Source organism: Sylvia atricapilla, chromosome 9, assembly GCF_009819655.1.
Source record: "Sylvia atricapilla isolate bSylAtr1 chromosome 9, bSylAtr1.pri, whole genome shotgun sequence".
Taxonomy (NCBI): domain Eukaryota; kingdom Metazoa; phylum Chordata; class Aves; order Passeriformes; family Sylviidae; genus Sylvia; species Sylvia atricapilla.
Window position 1 is genome coordinate 16445464 of NC_089148.1, and position 25051 is coordinate 16470514.

The following is a 25051-nucleotide window of genomic DNA, read 5'->3' on the forward strand; positions in this document are numbered from 1 at the left end:
GTTTCCACGGGAGGCGCGAGCGCTTGGAGACGCTGTTGATAGGGCCGGGAGAGTCACGTGGATTGAAGGGGGGGGCCAGCGCGCGGGGGGAGGTAGCGCGCACTTCTCGCGTCATTTGGTTTGGTGTCGCGGGTGCGCGCGTGGGAGCGGTGGGTGCGCTGCGGGGGCTGCCGGGAGCGCGGTCGTGCCGGGACTGAGGCGGCAGCGTCGCTCGGTGAGTGTGGGAGGCGCGGGGACGGGCCCGGGGCTGCGGCAGCGCTGTCTCCGCGCGCTAGACTGCGCTTTGGGGGTGCTCTGCCTTCCCGGCTGGCGCTCGGGCGGGCTAAGGAGCGGGCGGTGGCGGTGGCAGCGCAGCTGCCCTGAGCTAAGGCGGGGCGGGCCGGGCTTTCTTTCCGCCTGAGCGCGACAGTGCCCTGGGGAGAGGCTCTCGCGGTGCGCTGCCGCCGGGCGCTGTCACAGACAAAAATGCGAGCGCCGTTCCTGCGGGAGCCGCCTTGGCGCCCGGCGGGGCGGCCCGGCCGGCAGCGGGAGCGGCGAGGGGCGGCTCGCCGGCCGGTGCCGAGCCGGCGGAGCGGCGGAGCCGTTGGGCCGAGGCGCAGGGCCGGCCCGTCCCGCCGCTGCTCGCGGCCCGCTGCGATCCTGCGGGCGCGGCCGCTCGTTTCGAACGGATTTTTGGGTTCCACACCCCGCGAAACGGGATCGCCTCTCTCCTTTTACGGAGCTTCGCTTGATTTATCCTGCGGTGTCCATGGTTGTTCATTTGTTAGCTGAAAATGTTCGTTGCTAATGTACGATTTTTACAGCTAGGGTTTTTTTTTCTTGGCTGCGCAAGCACAAGCTTTAGTGAAAAACTGGAGTGTGTAATGCTTTAATCTGGGCCCTTTTAAGGTCCTATAACCTGGTGGGGATGAACTGTCATGCTGAATGTGGATGACGGTGTTGTGAAGGCTTCACGTCAGGATAAGGTCGTAGAATATTTACTTAGGAATCGTAGCGGTAGAGTTTGGGTAAGGCTGGAGGGGAATTGCTGTACGAGGGTGTTCTGTACCGTTCTGAGGAGATGCTTCACAATTTTTAAAGGGTATTTATATGCATTGAATTCTTCATGGGCTCCTGGTTTACATAAATGTGGTACCTTTTTTTTTAAACGCATGTGCTTTTAAACTGAAGCGTGGGGAGTCTCTTCCAGGCTTAAGTGAGTGTGTTTCTTTGTTGTCAGAGCTTTTACGTGACAAACTGTTGGTTTGGCCTTGGTGTGGTTTGGGGCTGTGTAGAGGGACTCTTGGATTCGCATAAGAAAATACCTCTGGTTTCCCTTCCCTGTCCTTCAGTGCTGCCATGTAGTTCTGTGCTGCCTTAAGGCGATTTTAAGTGGGATAATTTTAATAGACTAAGTCACCGTGTTGCTGAGCTCAGATTATCCTTCATTCTCCAGTGCAGGTAACTTCATGAAATGAAGCTAAAAAGTGCTAGATTTTTAGCTCCCTTAACGCTCTTGAGGTAGTGTAGTTAACAAGGGTTATAAGTGCATATATATATTCCACAAAGTTAAAAATACCTATGTGCTTCTAGGCAGATGACAGTCTATTTACAGCCAGGTGAAACTTGCCGCTGTGTTGCTTTTGGTGAAAAAGCCTGTACATAAGAATTAGCTTATGTAGCTCTGTTGTCTGGAGGAGATGGGGAAAGAAGTAAAATTACACTTAGAGAGTGGGAATTCTTATTATGCTTGTCTCTTTGCTGCTATTGCTAAACAATATTTTTTCATTCTCTTAGCTACTAATAGTTTGACTGTAGCAGGTACTTACTTGTATAATTTCAGTTGAGCAATAGTAGTTGAGTGTGACACTTCGAAACCACTCCTGGCCACTGGCTATGTGTTTTACAGCTCTCCCCTCACTGGATAAAGGGGAGCATCGGTGTGCTTTGCGTTCTACAGTTACAAAATGTGCTGGTGTTTCTTTGCTAAGTGAGAGTAGCCAGTAGCCGTGTAATGCTGATGATTTTTTAAGCAGTCATAATGCCTCGGGCTAGTAAAAACACTCGTCTGGTATGGTCTAAGTGTTCTAGTTGAATTCATAAATAACTGATGATAGGTAATTGTTAATTTTCAGAGCTTTTTATCAGCTTTTTGCTACTCTTTGAGCTGATGCTTTATTTGAAAGCTGAGGGTGATATTTAGTATATCTATTATTCCTCAATCCTCACAGTTCTTGAAGTCACTGTAGGCTTTACAGTCAGAACATGAGATTTAGCAAACCAAAGAGGAGAAAACCTATCTGCTAGAAAACCACAGCTCTTACACACTCTATCTTCATTTCCCTTTATTAAGTGATATTTCTGTTAAGAAAATGGTCCCTCTTAGATTAATTCATTCTGTTTAATCTGTTAATGGAGGGGGGGGGTGAGGTTCTAACCCCTTACAGTGGTAACTGCAGTATTCGTTCAGGTCTGTTGCTGGCATGTCACAGCAGTCAGTGTTCACCAGGGTGTCCTGCTTTCTCACCTGCACAGTGACCTGTGCTGCCTGTTTTCTCAATCAAGTCTGCCTTCTAGGAAATGAAATGTGCTTGATGTAAGTAGTTGTTTATGCTGGGCTGCCAGGCCAGGAGAGCTTTGATCTTGTGTAAAATAAGGTTCACTTAGTACTGTAACTTAGTCTTACTAAAGAAGGATGGACAGTAGGGAAATAAACCTCTTACCTCGCACAATAAACAGATATTTGGCAATACAAGAAATACAAGAACATGGATTTTCAAAAGGTCTCTTCACTGTTTCTTTCAGAGATTAGAGGAAGACGTCTCCCTTAACTGAATTTACTAGATTATGACATCTCCCATGGTTCTCAGGCCATAATGGTTGTTGTTTGCAGTAATCATCAGGCTAAAATTCTATTAGATGTATTTACTGAGAAACAGCTAGTGTAAATATTTGACAAGTCAGAAAACCTTTTATTTGTGTAGGATGTCACAGATATAAGTAACGGATGGTTCTGAAGAAAAAAGTAATCAAATTCTGTGTGTGAAAGAATCCTTATTTTCATCAAAAGGTCCTCAGGGTATTTCTATATTAGTTCAGGTACTGTAGAAGTGTGGAACTGACACAAGTCCTCTGCATAACCAAAGGCATTGAGTTCTGCTGGGTTGATCAGGGGTTTTTTTCGCTTTTACAATTTGCTGAAGCTTTGCTCTGTAGTGACCAGACCAAATGGTAAGGCAGTCCTGAAAGAATTGGTTCTCTGCTAGGAGTAAGGAGACCACTCACTTACAGATCAATAAGTAAAGAATTATATTTCCTATCGAGTTGCCTCTGCATCCCTCTGGGTAGCACGTTTTGTTTAGCTCTGCCTTCAGTACGCTGAACACCTGCATAGGAGAAGTGCTTATGTTCTCAGTGAGAGGAGGATAACCACTGCGATGCTCCACATGTGCTTGCCATGCTTTCTGCAAGTCATTGCTGCAGTTGGTGTCTGATGATTTCAGCACTTTAAGAGATGTAGATCAATTGATCCTGTCAGCTGCTACTTCTGCACTGGGAAAGTGTGTCCAGGATCTGCAACATTATCAGCAGAAAACTCCCTTAAATTACTGCTGAGAGAAGATTGAGCATGTGCTCTAGCCAAACAACTGTTTATCTGTCATTAGTTTTCGTATTTACTACATGTGCAGTGAAGTAGTGATTACAGTTTTCAGATCCACAATTTGGATAGTATTTGGATAGCTTTTACATAGCGAGTTTGAAAAAAATAAGCCATATCTGGTGGTTTTGGCTTACGTTTAGTCATGCTGCCTTTCTTAGAAAAGTTTTAGTGTATTAAAACCTTATAGAGAGGCTGTATAAATGTAGAACCTTTAGAGGTCTTCATTGCATGTTTTACTCTTATGAATCTCGTTTGATTTAAAATTCTGACTACCTTACAGGAGGCTATCAAATTGCATTAAGCCACCGTTGCACTGGGTGTGTCAGATATAGGCGGATAAGTCAGAGAACACTCAATTCTTCCCTAGATACAGCTGCAGTGTGCAGAGAGACTGTGGATCACTGCTGAAGGAATGTGGTGCCAAAGGCAGCTGGATAAGATTAGTCAGCGTGGTCATGTCATCAGCGCTCAGGCACTGACTTGTTCCAGGGGGTTGAGTGGTTTTGTGGCCATGTCATGGGAGGAAAAGCGTTGAGAGCACAGAGAATTCGCTGTGAGCATCAGCAAAATTCTTCCCTTATGGGGGAGAAGAGTGAAGTGCTTGAAATAAGTTGGGCAGTGGAGCTGGGAGTGGAGGTTGCGTATGAATGGGGATTAAGAAAGGCGGAGATGGGAACTGGGAGACTGTGAAAAGGGAACAAATGATTGATGCAGTAGTAGCTGTAGAGGATGGAAGTGTTCTAATATATCCCTCTGCCAGTAATGCACTGAAAAATGTGCATTCAAGTCCTGTTAATTAGTGAGTAAATACTTTTTTTAAGGCATAATTAATATTCAGAATTCCTGTCTTGAAGTGGGAAAAGTTTGCTTGCTGTCATGGAATTGGTGTACTTCCCTATTACCCAGGCCTGATCTCTAGCAGTATTTTTTCTGATACTGCTTATTGAGCTAACAGTTGTATTTCTTAATTTGTGGTTCAGAGCATGGTATTTTTCAACAAATCGTGCATGTATCTTAGTGTAAATTCAGAAAAATATCCCAAACATAGCAAGGTAAATCTTTTCTGAGTCTGAGTAAAGAAAAATGGAAGAGATGGGTTAGAGGCTTTAAATGCCTAATTCCTTCAGTCTGTAAACCCTTGATTGTAACAAGCTTATCTAACATAAAAATCCTCTTGAACTTTGTTGTAAGCCACACATGCATATTTTGTGAAAAATAAATGTTTGCAGTGAAGTTTGTGAATGTATGAGGATATTTTTCTTTTAACAAATGAATAGCCATGCGACGTAGGCTTAGAAAGTATGAATGTTCTGGGCTTAATTTCAAATACCACTCAAAAGATCAGCAGATGTCGTCATTTGACTTGATGGAAAGTGCAAAAGAACAGGAGATTTTTTAAGTTTAGCTCAAAGAAACAAACAAAAAACCCCACACCTGTAAATGTATTCAGTATGGATTGGTATTTTCTGTAGAAAATATAGAAAGGAGATCATTTACTTCCTTCTTTCAGGTTGTCATGTTAGGATTATGCCTTGTGAGTGAACTGGTTCTGTGTAATATTTTCATAAAACTTTATCATTTCCATGAGTATTTACGTGCAGCTGTACTCTGATTGATCTCTGGTTTTTGTATTGAAGTTTTTTAGAAGAGTGGGGAAAAGGTAAGAAGAAAACATGCGACTTTTTTTACAGTGATGTGTCTCTGTAGGTCTTCCTCCCATGCAAAGTTTGAACTTGTGTTATGGGTGAGGGAAAATTTTCATGGACCTGTAGAATTCTGATAGTTTCTTAGTTAAATAGGTACTGAAATTTGCTCTCACTTCAGAACACATAGAATAGATATTTTTCTGCTGAGTTGTTTATCTTGCCATGTTGTACTTTCCTTACCTCTTAGCCAGCTGTGCACTATTTAATCTAGAGGAATAAAGTAATTTAAGATACTAAGGGTACAGTAGATCTTTAAAACTCCTGCTTTTATCTTCAAAAAAATTTCCAGGCTGATGAAGAAGGGAGAAACCTACAATGAAACATAACTTAGGTATGGGATGTAATTGAAACATTGCAGAGACTAGTGAGCAACTATTTTGACTTCTGTTCCAGCTGATCGTAGTAAGTGTAACTAGGGCTGTTTGTCTCCTGTAGGTGAAGTATTTTCTTACTGACATCTGTTCTTTCACGTTAAACAGCATTGTGCTGACATCTCCTTTTTAAATTCCCGTCTTTGTACCACAGTTCACTGTGTGTGTTTTCAGCCTTGCATGTAAAACTGGCTGCATGAATCAGAGCAGCTGGGTGGGATTTTGACGAGCACACTCTGGAAAAAGCATCTCGTGTGACCACCTCCTTTTGCTTATGTAAGAACAGTGGGATCACATGTCCACAGCAAAAATGTGGGCAGCTCCTTATTTGGTAGTGCATTAATAACCTTGATCTTGCATGAGTGTAACAGCAATTAAAACAATACTTAGTGTAGCTAAGTCGCTTTTCTGGATTTATTGTGTTTGCAGTACATCTCTTCATCGAGGCTGAAAAAATAGTTCATTTTCTACTGGAAACTGGTAACTTGGATCGTTGTAAAAGGGGGGAAAAACCCCAAGGAAACACAAGCGGAGTTTGCCCAGGGATTGTGCAAGCTTCTTCCAGCTATCCTTCACCCTCCTCCTCTTGTGTCTGACCTGTAATGATGATTGCTGTCATGTTTGTTCAGTTACATCTCATTGATAGCTTTTTAATTAGGTTGGAAAAATCTAATGGTTTTGGAAGAAGGAAAAATAACTTGCAGACATGACTTCTGTCTGTTTCATACTTATGGAACATGACTGAAGTGGTGCTAAAATTCCAGATGAGTCTGTCAGCCTTCTGTCTAAACCTGTATACTCACTGTTAGGAAAATATTTCTATAATGTGTTATGTTCCACTAATTAATGTTCCAAACTGGCAGTACGTTGGGGCAGTGTTTGGTTGGTTGGTGTTTTTTTGGTTTTTTTTTTGTTTTTTTTTTTTTTATAGAACATATCTAAATACCTGATGGTAGGCTGAGAACCATTGGGAAGACAGACTTCTGGTTCACATTAGGTCACATATGAGTTGTGTCTGTGCCAGCATCCCAGAGACTTTTTGCAAGAGCTAATCTGTGAGGAGTATCTTTATTCTACAGAACAAAGATACTGTATTCTGATCCTGATTCTGTATTGCTGTATCTTTGCTAAGACAGCAGCTTATTGATCCTATTGCTTGGTGGAAGAAACCCCATTGGGTTACTTCCTTATGAATGAAGGAATTGCTACTGTGGTTAAAGTAAACAGCAATAAATTGTTACAGGTGGTAGATACTCTCCTTTTTCTACAGATGAAAGGCTAAAGGAGAAGCTGTACTGTACTACAGCCATAGAAGTAGATACTAAATAAAACATACTGCTTCTCCTAATGTTTACCGGGGGGGGGGGGGCAGAATTGTGATAACTGCCTTTATGTAGGGTATTGAAATTAATGCCTTTGAAACACCTTCAATTCCAGTTTCTTGAAAGAAAGTCAGCAAGGCTTATTGTGGAAACTTGTGCTGAGTTTTCCATTGTCCCTTTCCTGTTAATCAGTACATAGCAGTAGTGTTAGATCACAGCAGTGCTCCTGCCCCAGGGTCATTGGTGGAAGAGCTGGGAGGGAGCCAGTCCCAGCTCTTGGACTGTGAGAGAGCTGGGCCTTGTGTCCAGTCTCAGCCAGCCCAGAGCAAATGTTACTGTGGTTTGTGCCAGCTGGCTGTGGGCTGGGGAATGCTGGACTGCAGAGTGAGCTGCCCGTTCTAGCCTTACATTTTTAGAGGTATTTCTGCCCTTACGTGCTGCAGGAGTGGGGCTGCATCCATTGACTGTGAATGTCAAATTAAGCCTCACTTTTACTGAAAACAGGAATCCTTGAAACATCTTCACAAGTGTAACTAAATGCCTGTTTTAAAAAAGTGTATTTATTGTAAACACCACCTCTCTATTTCACTCAGATATACTTAATATTCACAGTTTATTTTCTAAGATTTGTTTGATAAACACATCTGCAGGACAAACAAGTAGAGGTCTACTCATTTTTTTCGGTGTTTTTTTAATTGTCCAACATTCCTGCTCTGGTTTCTTTGTTAAGAAATTTGCAGTGCATCTCTTACATAGAATTTTTTCAGTGCCCCACTGACACCGTTATTAAGTTTCCGTGTCCTTTGGCAGGGAATTCTATCACTTATAGAACTTCTTCATTTTATTGTTTAAGCTGGCTTTTTCTGATTACACTTTGGCTCTGGCAATGGACATAGACCATAAACGTTTCACTTCCTGCTTTCTCCATCATTTTTTGACCTTGCACACCTTTGTGACTACAGTGTTTTTTGAAAGCTGAAGAATTCAATCTTTCTCATTTGTTTCTCCTGTGGAAATATTTGCATTTTTTTATTATTGTTATGGTTCTCTGAACATTTATTATTTTAAATAATACACATAGTTTGGGGGAGGTGAATCAGGCAGAATAGCTGAGTGTGGATGTACTGCTGGTACTGTGGTGTTCACATGATACTAGAGTAATGTTTTCTGGAGGTTTTGTGTCCTAGTGTCTCCTAATACTTAATTTGCCTTTTTTTGTTTTTTGTCTGGCTACCAAGCAGTCTCGTATTCTTTTTGACACTGATCAGAATTAACCAGTACTTTTTTGACCTTTTATAAACAACATGTATTTTATTAATATATGGTTCAGTCTTCATGCTGAGAAAACAGTGTAACATGGGAGCCCGTAGCTATGTATAGAGTATATGTAGATCCAGTAAATTAGTCCTTTGTGATGGTTTTGATAACATTCAGTGTGTTGGCACTTGAGAATCTGAAAGACTTAGATTGTAGCAGTATGTTTGCTTAAAACAGTTAACAGAAGGGCTGGAAGACTTTTTACAATCAAATTAGGAGCAGCTGGAGTCTTGGAGGGAAACAGAATGTACACAAAGCATTAAGCTGTTTATAATTTTAAATATCTTTAATTGTTATATAACTGACAGAGAAGGTTGGTGACGTGAGTCAGAAGCCTGAGTAGTACAGTGTGATAAATATGTGATTAAGTCTAACTCTTCATTTGCATATGGGCTATTTCAGGAGAGAATTCCTTGAGGCTTGGATAAATTCCTGAATGATAACCATCAGAGCAGCAGGTAATTAGGACAAAAATCCGGGCTTTTTATATGTAAAACTGAAAGAAAAGTTTGGTGGCCATTTTTCTGCTTTCTTTGCCCCGGACTGATAACCTAAGTAGGGAATTGTGCAGAACTGGTTAAAATCAAATATTTTCTTGGAGGAAATAGAACTTAGGCTTTGCTATGAATGTGAGGGCACATTTTGGTAATAACAGGAGATATTTTTCTTTACATAGACACTGCACTTTTCCATACTGATATTTACAAAAATATGTGTGACAGCATTCTTAACCACTTGAAGTTCTTATTAGTGTGTTAAACAGGCATAATCAGTAATGTGAGAGAACCAGTTAAATGTTTTGCATGATTGGCATTTTTCTGAACACTCAAATTGATTTAAGAATCCCTTTAAAGAAGTACATGGGTAGGAATTGAAAAGGACGCAGAATCTAAGTAAGGAATTGAAAAGCACCTGTGGAATGTGTATTCTTTCAGAAGAGGGAAGTGTTAACCTGTAGATGGAAATACATCGTGTTGCTTTGTGTGGCCTTACTTTGGATGTTTCCTTTTTGTTTCTAAGTCTGGTACTTGCTAAAGTGGTAAATTGCACTCCGGAGAGGGAGTTAGCTGTGTTTTCATCAATCAGTGCATTATCACTGAGTCCCAAGAACTCTGCCTACTTTCGAATAGTTGTTCATTCGTTCTGAGCTGTGAACAGTTGAAATGTGGAGGATTATTCCAATAATATTTTTGTTTACTAGATGTAGTAGAGATTGTGACTTAGTAGACAGGAATCAGGTATGAGATGTAAGTTTGCTATGTTCTGATCAGTGTGTAATGTAAATAATAATTTCCTGAAGAAAACTAATTAAAAATTTAAAAGTAATTAAAAAATTGCTAACAGCCATCTTGTCATGTAGTCTTTTCCAAATAAAATTAAAGACTATGTGAATCATATGCATAAAAATTCATTTTTGAGATTCAAAAGTGGTAACAGCATATCTCTGCTTTGAGATTTTGCACTAGAGATGTAAATTGTGGAATGTATATTTAAAGTAAGCTTTTCCACAAAAGACCTTAAAAATATGTCCTTTGGCCTATTGATGGAATTTCATGTATGTTCCAGTAGTGTAGACACTGGTTTAAAAGACATATTTCCAGTAAATATTTTTGTTGATGCTAGGACTGGTATAACTTCTGTATAGTAAACTTAATTGTTAGTTATGTGGCATTTTGCTTTGCTTTTATGATTATTCATTTAGATGTAAAATCAGCCCCAGAATCCTTATGTACCATTAACTTTTTACTTCTGTCACCATAGCAGTTTCCACAGAGAACTGAAGTAAAAATTGGATAAATTTGGTGCATACTGGGATATGAAGTGCATGACTAAATGAAGCTTTTCTTTTAAGACTGTCAGTTAAAAAGAACTGTTATGCTCTGCAGGTATCACTTTGCATTTTCTATTAGATATATTTTTTAAAAATCGACTAATTGTTGCCTCTGTTGTTAACTCCGAAATTTATTTCTATGTATGAGACCAGCTACTGAATAGTTCTGTGGTGAAACTCTATTTAATAATAGAATTCATGAATGGGGCTGGCATGTACCAGGTCTTATTCACAGTATAAAGTGAATATAAAGTACAAACATAGCTCAGGCAACAGCTACATCCAGTTAAAGATGGTGAGGAGAAGAGTTGTCTTTTTTTTTTCCCTGACAAAACAATGGATGATGTTACAGGAAATTTTTTTATTGTATATGGGTGTGGGTTTTTTTCAAACCATTGTAGATGAATATAATTTTATTCCATTCATTAATGTGGGTTTACAAATATTATGATACTTAATTGTGAAAGCTTTTCCTGGGGAGGGATTTGGCTCCTCTGCCTTGACATTTATGTGCACATGTGTATTTATAGTTGTGATCTGTCTGCAATTTGCCTTTGTGGTTTTGTTTGCTCTTTAATTTGTTCTGTGATCTAGTCCTGTCTTTCTCAGTTTTGTTTCTGTGGTTTAATAAGTGAGAAGTGTGGCTTAATTTAAAGGAAATAATGAGCATTTTTATTCAACTTCAGCGAATATTGACACTGTTCTGCCTAGAAGCTTTTCCTTAAAATAACATACTGGTGCTAATTCATGATTAATCTATAATTTGAGTTCAGTGTGTTATTATTATGAGTATTTCCATAATTTATTTTCGTTGTTGTTGTGAAGGTTTCTTTAAAGAAAGCAGCTGATTCAAAGCTGACATTGTCAGCGCAACTGTTGGAAGAGCTGGAAGTGGTGTGAGCCTGCCCTCGCTTTCTGCCAAACAAGACGGATAGATAGCTCTTGGCCATATGTATGGGAGTGGAACTCTGGTTGTTCTGAGAGGATAATGGAAAAGACATTTTAAAGCAACAGTTCTTTTGCTGAAATACTAGCTCGAGTGCAATGCAGTAGTCAGATTGTCTCTGAAGTGGAACTGTTGAAGGAACAGTTTTCAGCTTCCTAGTATGTATTTCAGACACATTTTTAGATGAAAAAAGTAAGTCTAATGTTAAAAGTGAACGTCATAGGTTTTGATCAAAGAACACAGAAAATCCTCTAGGTAAGAGATTGCTTATATGAGGCAAGTTTTGTATGTTTTCAAAATTTTATTCGGTTTTCCTGACAACGAAATTATTTAGTAGTCTATTTGACATTTTAGTAATTTGGTACATTTGTAGATGTATTATTTCCCCCCCCCCCCCCATCAACACTGAAAATCTTGAACTGAATTTTTTTGGGGTGGTGGTTGTTGTGGGTTTCTTTTATTTATTTATTTAATACTCTAACAAAAATCAGTGATGTAAAGAAGCCCTGGACAAATACAGGCTGTTAACTTTCTGAGTGCAGAATAGGAGTGCCATGACATTACCCTGGAGTAGCTTATAAGAACAGAAAGGCATGTCTGAGACTGCCTCGTTTGGTGGAAAGTTGTTTTATAGGGTTGACTATAACCAAGAGCTTCATAGATACCACTTGGTACTGGAATGATGATAACTTTCTTCTGGGTATGCCTGAAATGGAATGTAGCTGTTGGATTTGAAGACTGTATAAACAAAGACCTGATGATGGAGAGGGTTAGTTGAGTCATAATGTGATACAACAGAGAATTAATGTAGTAGAGTGAGGAAAGTTCAGGGATGAGGAGGGGGTTTTATCTGTTCTGGTTTTGAGGTGGCTTCTTGGCTGAGTATATTACTGGAATCCTATGTCTGAGAAGTTCCTTGGCTTTCTTTCAGGAGCATGCTTAATCAAGTCTTAGATCATGGCTGTATCAATTTTGTAGCTCTGCAGTTTAGTGACTTGTTTCTGGGAGGCTTGAGTGAGTTGCAGGACTCACCACTGCTGGCTTGTCACAGCTGGGGACAGCCGTGGCTGTGTAGTGTCTCCGGGGCTGGGTGCTCTTAGTGCTGCCTGAGCAAGCCCCATCCCAGAACCACCCTTCTTTCTTAGTGAAGGTGAAAGTCTGCGTAGAAGGTGAGCCCACATCCCAGTGTGGCCTGAGCAGGTGTGCAAACACTGCAGGTACCTGTGGGACTTGGACTCAGTGTCAGTCTCTGAAATAGGAGGCGACTAAAATGCAAGGATTCTGGGAAATGGGCACACTGACAGAAGGCCCTGTGATGTTTCCAGGTTCTATAAAGGGGAAGTCGTCGAGGTAGAAATGCAGAAACTTGTCTCGGTTTGAGGCAAATGTAGGAGGAAACATCTCAGAAGAGTGTATCTTCTGGAGAGTTGCCTGTCCCCCACAGGCTTTCACAGGTTTGAAAGGATTTTCCTTGGAGAAGGTGAAAAACAAAATTGTTTATTTAACAAGAAGAGTGCTCACAGAAGAACAAAATCATCCCATAAAGGAATTAATACGTTACACAGTAGGAAATGACCTTATCTGGTTTCTTAGGGGATGATTACTCAGGCATTTAAACAAAAGATACTCAAGCATATGGGAAGCGAAATCTTTCCATAGTCTAGAAGAATGTTTTTCTAAGTGTATATGGTAACAGGGAAGATAGGACTATAGCAGTATAATTAAATATTTACTTGTGGCTTTTTAAGGTTGTTTTGTTTTCTGTTGATTTATGCTTATTTGAAGGCACTGCAGGGCCAGAAGTCCTTGAAGAGAGTACATGAAGGATTTTCCTTTCTTTTCTTTAGATAATAATTTTGGAGATGAATATAGGATAAAATAACAGAAAGAAAGAAACAGCGAAGAACTGCAAATATCAGATATTTGGAGTTCTAAAAATCTAGCTGCTCTAATACGACAAAGTGGAGGATGTAAAAGCTTACCACACTTATCAGATGGATTTCACTGTCTGAAAAAGTGCTGGTATGATTGGATGTACCTAGATCATTATTAGCATAATTATTAGATGTTCATTTTATGCACACTAGTCTTTTAATAATAATATTGAAAGTTTTCACTGTTTTTAAGAGAGTATGTCTGTCTATTAGAAACTGTTTAAAGAGTTCAATAAGCATGTGAGAGGAGCTGTGGCCTGTGTGTATTTTCTAAAGATCTCTGATTGTATGATGAAAGGAAGGTCTCAACATGGAGAAGAAGGGATGTGCTTTCTGGAATTGACTGTTAAGAAATAAAAGATTCTGGAGTATAAATTCATTCTAACATGAAGATTTCATATAGGTCAGGAAGTAGAAGTAATGTAGTCATTGCTGTACATCCCACTCGGAATCTTAAGCAGTTTAATTTTTAGAGAATAACTTACATCATTATGGTATAACTTGGCACTCAGGCCAGAATTGCATGTCCGCCTCTGTAGGGAGAGAAAGGATGCCTGAAGACTTAGTCACTGTGATATTGGGTAAAAAGTCACAGTGTAACTTCCTTTTTACCAGAATTTCTTCTGTAAGTTTTTAAAATTAAGGTGAAGACACTTTTTATTTAAGGAGAAATTCTGATTATTGTGGCTGTTAATGAAACTATTGAAATTAATTATTATGTTGTTACAAAATGGGGGGCATGTTTGTGCTTAGAATCTCCTAAGCCTTGTTAATTGCACTGCTTGAGTATTTCTGTGATACTTAAAAAGGAGGCATAGTGCTTAATACAATATTTGTAGTGGAGACAATGTTGAATTTAGGATGTGGGTTTCAAAGAATTTATCTAAAGTACTAATTTTAAATTAACTGAAAGAGCACTTTTAAAAGAAAGGTAAAAAGAAAAGAGTGATTTAGTGAGAGTTGCTTTATTCCAGATGGAGCTCAGCAATAACTTCTTCCTTCAGCTGTAAAGGTAATTGATTCTGTAACGCTGTGACTCCCACTGTGCCAAAAATGAAAGTGAGTCCTGAGAGATTTGGTGGGCAAAGGGAGCCAGTTCCTTCTTTCGATACCCTTTGGCCTCTTTTACATTTGAAATCATAACTTCATATATGCTCAAAGTTCTTGCTTTCTAAAATACTCTGGTGGAATTTTGACTTGATTCTCTATTTACCTTTTCACACGTATTCTAAGGAAAATCTAAAGAACCCCAGATAAATAATTAGACAAATCGTGTGTACACTGGAAGGAATCTAGTAAGTTCTTTTGCAGACATGGGAAAAGATAAGGGTGTGAGGATTAGGAGGATGACGCAAGTGTTAAGAAAGTGAAATCCCAAATCTTTTTCTAGTACTTTCTGGTTCAGAAAACATTTTCTGTCACTTCTAATCAATCTCTTGCAAGTTTGAGCAGGTTCTAGAAAACGGCTTCAAATATAATGCTCCCTGAGTCAGAGGATTAGTGGGTTTTATTGTTAGAAGGAAGGCAGCTGAGCTTAATTATCTCCACAATAGTAACTTCATAATTCAGCCTAGAAATGTCTTCATACAGACAATGTCTAGATATGACCAAAAGTGTTGTATTTTAACACTTTGTTCCAGGCAGTGTTAATTTTTCAGTTGTGTTAATCTGTAATCTATTTCATTGCCCTGCTGATAAATGTAGCTGATTTCTTGACCTATAGCTCTTCACAGAGGTAAGAAAGAAATCCTGAAGGCTAAAACTTCATAGCATTTTCTCTATGGAGCATGAGAAATACTTCAGTAGTAGAACTTGTTTTATGTATTTTAAAACAAATGTGTAAAAACCAAATATTTTTCTTTTATTATCATCTCATCAGATGAAAGCTATTTGTTTGGTATATTGCCATACTTGTATAATAATCTTGGTATTTCCTATTCCATAGAAGGCAGCCGAGACAGGATTTACATTTTGATCTGCTTTAATTTGGTGGCTTGAGTTGTGGTAAACAAAGTGGTATTTTTTTGCTCAGATTCATTCTTACTGCTTAATAGTACATGGCTATGGTCAGCTGTGGTTGAGGCTGGCTTAATTTTATTTTTAAAGAAAATTTTGCTTTCTGAAGCTTTCTCGTTGATTCGGTTGTAAACTTCTTCGTAGCCTTTGCTGGAAAGGGTTACGGCTCCGTGTTGATATATTTGGAAAAGAGTTATGTACAGCTGTCTCTATAGAAACGGTGAAGTAAAATGCTATAATTACTCCGGATGGGCTTCAGCATGACCGTCTCCTGGGGCGGCCGGGCGTTCCGAGGGGCCGGGCTGTGCTGTCGGTAGAGGCGCCGGTGCCTCCGCTGTAACCTTTAACTCGTGTCGCCGGAGCGGAGCGCGCGCCGTGCGCAGGCGCGGCAGCCGGGGCCGCGCGGGCCGGGAAGTGACGTCACGGGCTCGGCGTTCTAGAAAGAGCGCAGAGCCGTGCTGCGGGGGGGCCGTGTCGGGGCCGCGCCGGGCCGGCCAGTCAGCGTTTATAAATCGCCTACGGGGCAGGCGGTGAAATACGGAGCAGCCGGCTGCGCCGCCTTTAATGTAGCCTAGAGTTTGTTGTTTTCTAGCAGCTCTGTTTGTTTCAACTCAGAGTTTGATTTTTATTTTTCCTTCTCTAGCATCTCCACCTTGCTAAGACACTGGACGCTGCTTTCTTTACAGCAAGGAAAATCTGAATTTCTCCAGCGCTCAGGATGGGGAAAGATTACTATTCTATCCTGGGAATTGAAAAAGGGGCTTCTGATGAGGATATCAAAAAGGCTTACAGAAAACAAGCACTGAAATGGCATCCAGATAAGAACAAATCTCCTCATGCAGAAGAAAAATTCAAAGAGGTTGCAGAAGCTTACGAAGTGCTGAGTGATCCCAAAAAGAGAGACATTTATGATCAGTTTGGGGAGGAAGGTATGTATGTCTCTTTTATACTTTGATTGGTTGCTTTCATTATATTGAATGAAGCAAAATAAACACATGAAGACATGGTATACGTTCATCTTTAGGCAATATGTTTGTTCAGCTCGTGAGATTTTAAACATAAAATGCATTGCTAGGCTTTAATACTGGTAGTTTTAATTTCTTAATTTAACGGGTTTTTTAAAAAAACCCAAATATCTGACAGGCAAAAAGTTACTGAACAGAAAAAGTTTCTATCACCCGTTTATAGCTTTCTGTGGTCTCTTATTGCTCCCTTCCCTTGCTAGAGCAGTTTTTGAGATGTGGTTCAAAAGGCATGTATTCTTTTCTTTAATTTTTGCTTAAGGGCAATCTGCTTGGTCTAGGCAAAGCAGCCCTGAGCAGAAGCCCAGGTGTCCAGCCTGTAGTTGTCCTTGGCTTCCTGCCTGGAGAGGAAAGAATTTGGCTGATGTCATGAAATACCAGAACAATTTTTTAGCTTTAATTGTAAACAGTGATAACATGCCAAGAAAATGAGCCCTCAGAAATGTCACATTTATCCTAAAATGGTTACCTGGAGAGGATTATTTTTTTTTCTTCATTTTTGACCGACATGATTTTCAGTCTTATGATTGAGCAACAGAGGAAGTCATTAAGGTCCCTTGCCATAAATGTGTTTGGTATCAGGAATTCCATTTAAAATAACTTCCGTTGTGACAAGTAGGCCTGCTCACTGCTGTTTGCTCGGGGCCGTGTTTTTTACAATTAGAAAGCAGGACACTTAAGTAGTAGTATTTTGGGCAAAGATATAAAGTATGATATTTTAGAATATTGTATGTGGGAATACCTCCTGATGCCCCAGTTGCTTTCTAAGCAAGCTCTTCTAAGAGTGTAATTAGTTGTTGTAAGGGAAATGAAGACAGTTGGGGTTTGTAGGAAGAAGGAAACTTCTTTTTTCCTGGAGTGTTTTTACAGCCAGGAGCTGGATATACCTTCAGTAACTTCTGGCTAGCTATTCCAGGAGATGTCCTCCTGCTGTCACAGATTGAATCCCCTGATCTGCATGTTTGACATTAACAGTAGTGTCACAGAAAGATGTACTATAGTTTGCTAAGTACTTTTGCTCTGGTCTGATACTGAAATGGGGAAAGCATTCTGATGTCGTATTTGTTTAGTGTTGGTACCCAACATCAAGGTTATTTATGAGAGCACTGAGCTATAAAACCACAACAAACCCCTCTTTCAAATTTATATGATTGAATTCAAATTAAAAAAAAATGCCTCCCTCATAATGTAAGTCTTCATTTTTCTATGGTTATAAAAGTATGATAGCAGCTGTAGTTTTGAGTTGGTCTAAGACTGAAAAAAAAACAAGTTAAAAAAACGAGCATTGTAACTTTGGACAAAAGTCGCTTAAGAATTTCAGTCTTCAGTGGTTTGAGAAAGTACCTTGAAATGGTTAGTGCAGAAGAGCACTGTTGTGAGGAAATACTTGGTCACATATTGAGAAAGATGCATTGAAAAAAATATTTTTAGCTTGGTTTGGAATGGGAGCAAAGGAAGTACAGGAGAATTTTCAGTGAGAATTCTTGGCAGGAACAAATTTGATTTAAATCTCTCTATGTGAAAGATAGAACAAAGCTATTGAGAGCCTTCTGATTTTTTGCAGAGAGACATTGGTAGTGTGCACAAGTGTTTTTTTACCCAAATGGATCTTAGCAAGTTCCATGATGCATTTATTTATTTATTTGTGGCTGCACTGAAGAGTGTACAGGATTTGTACCTGTTTTATATCACAGGAACACAAGCTGTGATAATTTTGGGAATCTAAATTGAATATTAACGAAGCATATATATGCTTGACTGTTGGCATGTTACCTTTTACTCAAAACAAATTGCAGGAAAATGGGTAAAACTAATTAACAGAGTTACAGCTGAGCTATGGAGGCTAGAATATGTTGGATATGATAGTGAGTAATTTTCCCCAGAAGTGACTCTGTAGAAGGGTGCAATTCCAAAAGCACTTTGCAGAGCAAGAAGAGATCAACTCAAGCAAACCTGTCTTCTGCTCTTAAAATGCTAATTCATTAAAATAACTGGTTTCAATCACATGAAATAAAATTGGTGCTGTCAGAATACCCGTTCTTCTGAAGTAAGTCCTTCTATAACTTCAGAAATTTTGTTGCTGTTCAGGCGATTTAATTGCTAGGTAGCACTTCATATTCTCAAGGTGAATCCTCCTTGAAAAGCAGACCTTTCACTCTACTGCAAATATCTTTCTGACTCATCAGTCCTGATATCATTACAACTGTACAGCAGGAACTTGTACTAATACCCAATTTGTTTTTTAACTTGGTTAATTTTTCCTCTTCAGGTCTAAAAGGAGGAGCTGGAGGATCCGATGGCCAGGGTGGTACCTTCCGGTACTCCTTCCATGGCGACCCACATGCTACATTTGCAGCTTTCTTTGGTGGCACAAATCCTTTTGAGATCTTCTTTGGGAGGAGGATGCCTGGTGGCAGAGACACTGAAGACATGGAGGTGGATGGTGATCCCTTTGGATCCTTCACTAGTTTCAGTATGAATGGTTTTCCAAGGGAAAGGAATACAGTTGGCAGCCAATTACGTCGTAAACAAGATCCCCCTGTAATCCATGAACTTAAAGTGTCACTGGAAGAGATCTACCATGGCTGCACAAAAAGAATGAGGATTTCACGTAAAAGGCTGAACCCAGATGGCAGAAGTGTCCGAACAGAGGACAAAATTCTTACTATTGAGATTAAGAGAGGATGGAAAGAAGGCACCAAGATCACTTTTCCGAAAGAAGGCGATGAAACACCCAACACAATTCCAGCTGATATTGTTTTTATCATTAAAGATAAACCTCACTCTCATTTCAAGAGAGATGGATCAAATATTGTCTATCCTGTTAAGATCAGCTTAAGGGAGGTAAGTTTCTCTTGTGATAGAGCTCTAAATGTTTGACATTATTACGATATGATATGATGGTTAAAGCTGTGAAATTTAAGGATTTGGAGGTTGGGCGATTCTTTTAAATAGTTTCACTTTTATGTGTGGCTGAAGAGCACAGTTATTTATAGTGGAAACAATAGCTGTTTTGATAAAAATGGAGTATTATTTCAAGCTGTTTACTATAGAGGAAGATAAGGGTGGAATGGTAAGAATAAAGGTTAAGTCATACGTAAACCTTCTAGCTAATGATGCGTTTGGCTGAAGTGACAAATGCAAACGAAGAAATACATCCTGTGTAGTATGCTCCTTGCTGCTGTGATACGATTGCTACTTCTATAGGACAAACTAGAAATGTCTTAAGTATATTCATTGCCAACAAAGTCTCCCTTTTTAGCTCATAAGTTACTGCAGTGTGATTTCAAACTACATAGAGATTGATTTCATGAAGATAAATAATTGTGAACAGGTGTAAGAGGAGCTAAATATAACAACAAAAATGGTATAGCTTTTTAAAATTCAACTCCAAGTCAATCCATATTGGCTTTCTGAAGGAAAAGTCAGAAAGACAACTTTCTGGAGTTCTGAAGAGTCTGAAGCCTCAACATAATCATCATTTGAAAGATATAGCTGAGTGTGTGTAATGTATTTTTTCTTCTTAATTAGTATCAGGTGGAGAAATAGACTTGCTCTCATTATAAGCTGTGTGTAAATTAAGCTATCTTAAGTGGTTCTATAGTAAGTGTGTAGTGAGAGGAAGCATCTAAAGTAGTGAGGGAGGGAGATAAGACAATATTTATTGTTAATGTGGGTAATACAGTTCCTTCACTATTAAAAGCCTGATTAGACACATTGCATTGTTATGTAAATTATCAGGGTAGACTAAGTGTGCTGAATCAGGTGAAGTTGCAGGAATCAAAATCATATTCTCAGAGATCCTAGTAATGAAAATAAACTGTTGGCTAAATCAGAAGGTCTGTAACATTCTAATTTCGGTGCAACAAAATTACTGTTCAGATTTCTTGAGGCACCACAAATATTCACATAAGACAGCTGTGAAATTTGAAATGCCTTTGCTTATAGACACTTAAATGTTGTTCTGAAATTCAATATAATAGAGGTTGATAATATGTTAGAAAAAAGGTTCTGTGCAATGTAAACAAACAAAAAGTGAAATAGGATTCTAAATTTTTTTATGGAAATTTAGAAGACTGATGTCTATAGAGTGATATGAGTGAAGAGTTCACTCTGCTCAGCTCCTACTATTTAGTAAAGCCTTTAAAGGCCATACAAGCTTAATTACCCTCCAGCAGCCATTGTGTAACATTCATAAATTCAATGACAAATTGAAATTTTCCCTTTTTAAGAGAGGAACACTGTATTTAAATTTTGACACCTCAGAAATGCACAGGAGAAATGCTATTTAGAATTCTAGTGATTTTAAATAATCCAGATTCATTTCCGGGCATAAAAAAGTTCTGACCAATTTCTTTTTCTCATATTACGATCTTTCTTTAGGCTTTGTGTGGCAGCTCTTTCAATGTGCCAACGATAGAAGGAAGAACCATACCCATGACAGTCAATGAAGTGGTAAAGCCTGGGATGAGAAGAAGAATTATAGGATATGGTTTGCCATTTCCCAAAAATCCTGACCAGCGTGGAGACTTAATTATAGAGTTTGAAGTAATTTTCCCAGATAACATTTCTCCAGCATCAAAAGAAGTACTTAGGCGAAATCTTCCAGTTTCATAAAACAGAAGACTGTGTATGTCAACAGATTAAAATAGGACACTGGAAATGCAGAGGACTGGCGAGTCTGTGCTTTAAAAGTGCAATCTGTAACACCTAGTGGAATCTTTGTTTTTTTTTGTTTTGTGGGATGGGTGGGGGGAAAATACTGTAATGCTGCATGAGAAGAAAAGGGTTTGAGTAGAAGTCATACAGGTGAATTCTGCAGTAAAAATTACAGGGAAAACCACTCATTTTATTTTACATCTTCCTAATCAGCAAAGTTTAGTCATTATTTTGCTTAGTATAATTGCAGTAACTTTTTTACAAAGTCAATGCATATTTCTGATAAAGTACTTGAGCCTCCAAGTACATTATTTCTTATATCCTTCACCATGTCTATAACACTACACATTTATACAGAAGTTTGAGATCGTAGTAGAAATACACAAAGGTATAAATACTTTAAAGAGCAAACCATGAGAGAGATCATTTCAGTATGTTGCCTTCCACTGCACAAAGCATAGGCCAGAAAAATCAGCTTGGACTCTTGAGCAGCCCCTCTGTGTAATGAAAACCTTCTCTTTATTGCCCCTGGAAGTTTCAGGACTGCACTGAAGGCAAAGGGCACATGGCCTAAGGAGCCGAGCCAGGGTAGCCATTTGCTGTGGGGTAGTTCCTCAGCCTTCAGGCAGAACAGCAAGAAGGGATTCTTCAAGGACATGAACAGCAAAGGGTGAGCCTGCTGTCCAGTGGAGATGGAGAAAGCTGAGATACTTTGCTGCCTTTGCATCAGTCACTGCCAGTAAAATAAGCATGCAGGAATTCCAGGCCTCTGAGGCTAGAGAGGAAATCCAGAACCTTGATGGTGGAGGAGTGGGTTAGGGTGCATTTTACCTGTAAATCTGTGAGCCTGATAGATTGCCTGACACCCCCAAGTGTTGAGGGACCTGGCTAATGCCATTGCAGGGCCACTCTTGTTTATCTTTGAATGGCCAGAGAGATTGAGAGATGTTCTGGTAGACTGGAAAAGAGGAAATACCACTCCTCAAGAAAACCAAGAACATTTGGGAATCTACATGCTAATCAGCTTCACCTAAGCCCTTGGTAATATGATGGAAAAGAGTCTTCCTGAAAGGCATTTCTAAAAGGTGGTCAGGATAGTCAACACAGATGTACAGCAGGGAAACCTTGGTTGGCCAATCTTACTGCCATCTACAGTGAGTTGTGAGGATGTCGGGAGAACAGTCTGTGTTGTTTATTTTTTTACATCGGTAGACATACTGATGAAGTACAGGTTAGCTAAGAGGGAAGTGAGATGGATTAAAAGCTGGCTGAATGAGGGGGCACAGGGGGTTTAGTCAGTGGCACAAAGTCCAGTTGGAGGCAAGTCAATAGTGGTATACCCCTGTGGCTCCGTACTAGGGCCAATGCTGGTCAGGATCATCAGTGACCTGAATTATGGGATGAAGATTACAAATCATAAACTGGGAGGAGTAGCTGGTGCCACCAGCTGATGTACTGCATTTCAAAGGGGCCTCAACAAGCTGAAGAACTGGACAGAGGATTCTCATGAAGTTCAGTAAGGGGGAATGTGAAGTTTTGCTCCTTTATGGAGTAACTGAGGAGCAAGCTGTCAGTAAACTGATTGTGAGCTGGCAATGCAGCCTTGTGGCAACAGAGGCCAAAGCTATCCTAGCAGGTGAGGGGAGATGATCCTTCCTCGTTACTCTCAGCACTGATGGGGATCCATCTGAAGGAGATAAACTTAGTGGAGGAACTCTAGCACAGGACTGTGTATGAGAGGCTGAGAGAGCTGGAACTTGTTGGCACGGGGAAGAAAAGACTTGGGGGAGATCTGGCGCCTGGCAGGAGGGAGTGAAGGTGGAGAAGGCAGACTCTTCTCAGTAGCTTTCAGTGACAGGACTCAATGGACAGAAGTTAGTTAGGGATTCCATCTGAACACAAGGAAACACCTTTTTACTGAGAGGATGGTCAGACACTGGAAGAGGTTTCCTAGAGAGCTTGAGGAGTTGCTATCCCTGGATATTCATAGTCTGACTGAACTTTGTGCAGGGCAACCTGCTCCAGCTGACCATGTGTGAGCAGGGGTGTTGGACTACATGATGTCAAGAAGTTTCTTGCTGGATTGGAAAGATGCACAAAGAACCCTGTAAAAGCCTTTGGCTAGGGCAGGTATTTAAAGGTGCTGATCTCAAGTATTCATTCTTTTCAAAGGCCAAACTTTACACCCATGAGAAGGAAGGAAGAGCTAGGTCCCATCTAAAGCAAAGTATGCTTAGAGTCAGTGTGGGATAGGGGTTGCCCAGAAATTTTCATATGCTTGAATTGAATTACCTTTTTTTAAATTCAAGTATGAGTTAGTTGTCTTTAGAGTTAAAAGGTGCATAGAGATGGAGAGCCCTCTGTAATAGTCTAGTTTTGTAATACAGTAATAGGGCTGGTTCCCTTGGTTGCAGCATGGTATTGGTGAAAGAAATGCCTTGTGGGCATGCTTTATTACTTGAGTTTAAAACCATAGTACAGTGCTTTAACAACACTTTCAAAGGGTTTGGGGTTTGGGATTTCTTTTGTTGTTTTTCATAAAATATTTCAAGATTTGCTGTCAGCCTTTTGCCTGTGGAAATTTAAAGGTTACCTGCTCTGTTAGGTAGCCTAAGAAATAGCAGTGTTATAAATGTGACTCTGCAGGAAAGTAAATCGTACGGAAGTTGGGCTTAAATTTACAATAATTTTTTAATGAGTGTAAGAAAAATCCAGTTTCTTTTACTTAAAAGAATAGAATTTCTGTGAGGTATTGTTCAAGTCAATTTTTCAACTGCAGATCTCTTCATGCAGTATCAGTTAGTTTTAGTCCTACATCAGCAGGAAGTAAACAATTGCTGGAGCAGTATCACAAAGAAAAAAAATTGCTGCTTAGTGCTTCTGCATATTGTTAATACTATATATTGTTTGTTGAAAAAAATTTCCATTTCAGTTTGTTCCGTATTGCATTTCTTACGTGGTTTTTAAGTAAAAAGTGTAAAGTTGGTTTTTTAACTTTCTGTTATTATTTTGTTATGATGGCAAATGCTACAAGCTACATGACTTTAAAGCATATCAACCTAAAATACCTGTTTGTCATTTTAAAAGCTAATGGAATCAAGCATTTTGTAATCCAGGATCTTGTAACCATATCCAACTTGTAAAAAAAAAGTTACAGCAACTAGGACTATTTTTTGTAACCATCTTCAGGTAAGAGGAGTAGTGTTAAATTGATGAATTGCAGTATCTTGTGTATTTAGAAGTGTATATATATATATATGTGTATAGCAAACTTAACTTTTCCAACTGTTTTCAAGCTCAAAATATAAAACTTATAAGACTGGTATGAAATAAATGCTGGTATTTCTTTTCTTATGGAGAGGTAACAAAGTATGTTTCAGAAACCGGTGTGTAGAATTACGTCAAAATATGAAAGGAAGCATTAATATCTATCTAATCCAGGATTCACAAAAAATATTTTTCTAATCAAAAATATGCTTAAAAGCTATGTTTTAAAACCCACTTGATTATTTAATAAAGCTACCTGGGAGAAGGAAGCAAATACTCGGTCAACTACTATATTTGTAACTACTGAAATACATGAAAATAAAATGGTCATTCATGAATTGGGATGGGTTTTTGATCTCTTAAAGGTTGCTTAGGTGCCATAGAAAGTAAAAGTCATTTAGTTATTTTGGAATTCATCCAGCAAGTCTGAAGACATCTGCTTCAAAAGATCCTTTTGTAATCTCACCACCATCAATCCTTCGAATAACCTCGAGCTGTTGGAAGTGTAGGTCTAGGTACATTTCAACCCTTTCTCTTTCCTGCCATACAGTGGTACTCTGCTTGCTCCACAGCTTTCTGCTATTGTAATAAGTTAGCCGAGACTCCATTTTCTTCATGTGAGAAAACCCAAATCTTCATTCACATCACTTATTTTACACAGTTTTCACAGACCTCATGTGCAGCACCTATTAGCTGGCAGTTTTCTTACTACTCCATTTTTTGGTCAGATTGTTCATTTGTCAGATTGCTCAGCAGTAGACTGTTGGATGGCATGATTTGTTTCCTTCAGGCTTCTCCAATTAATTGCTCTATTATTTAAACAGTGAAAATAGAGATGTATTGTTGATCCCCTTGGGCGTGGAAGGTGTAAGTGCCCTGTGCTTGCTGTACTGGAATTACTGGCTTACCCAAGGGAGGAGCTGTACAACAATCTTGTTTGTCATGCCTGATTGCTTTATCAAGGACAGACTGCCACGTTCACCTGCTGTGAACAAAAACCCCTAATGCCACCCAACCAGC

General features: G+C 39.5%; 1 protein-coding gene across 3 annotated transcripts; it reads left to right on the forward strand.

The window, feature by feature from the left end:
• The first annotated feature begins 78 nt into the window (after positions 1 to 78).
• Positions 79 to 24369, forward strand: DNAJB4 (DnaJ heat shock protein family (Hsp40) member B4). Of its 3 annotated transcripts, none has more exons than XM_066325108.1 (4): positions 79 to 214; positions 15727 to 16012; positions 18375 to 18949; positions 20489 to 24369. In XM_066325108.1, exons 2-4 carry the CDS (start codon positions 15802 to 15804, stop codon positions 20720 to 20722), a joined length of 1020 nt encoding a protein of 339 aa, XP_066181205.1. In that variant the 5' UTR covers positions 79 to 214; positions 15727 to 15801; the 3' UTR covers positions 20723 to 24369. The 3 variants fall into 3 exon arrangements, with proteins under 3 accessions (XP_066181205.1, XP_066181207.1, XP_066181206.1); XM_066325110.1 differs by having other exon boundaries at positions 104 to 214; positions 15770 to 16012; XM_066325109.1 differs by lacking the exon at positions 79 to 214 and adding an exon at positions 14781 to 14802.
• The last annotated feature ends 682 nt before the right edge of the window (positions 24370 to 25051 follow it).

Coding starts and splice junctions, on each gene's coding strand:
- DNAJB4 (XM_066325108.1), top strand. CDS start 15,802: ATGGGGAAAGATTACTATTCTATCCTGGGAATTGAAAAAGGGGCTTCT. Junction 16,013..18,374: donor TGATCAGTTTGGGGAGGAAG/GTATGTATGTCT, acceptor TTTCCTCTTCAG/GTCTAAAAGGAGGAGCTGGA. Junction 18,950..20,488: donor TTAAGATCAGCTTAAGGGAG/GTAAGTTTCTCT, acceptor ATCTTTCTTTAG/GCTTTGTGTGGCAGCTCTTT.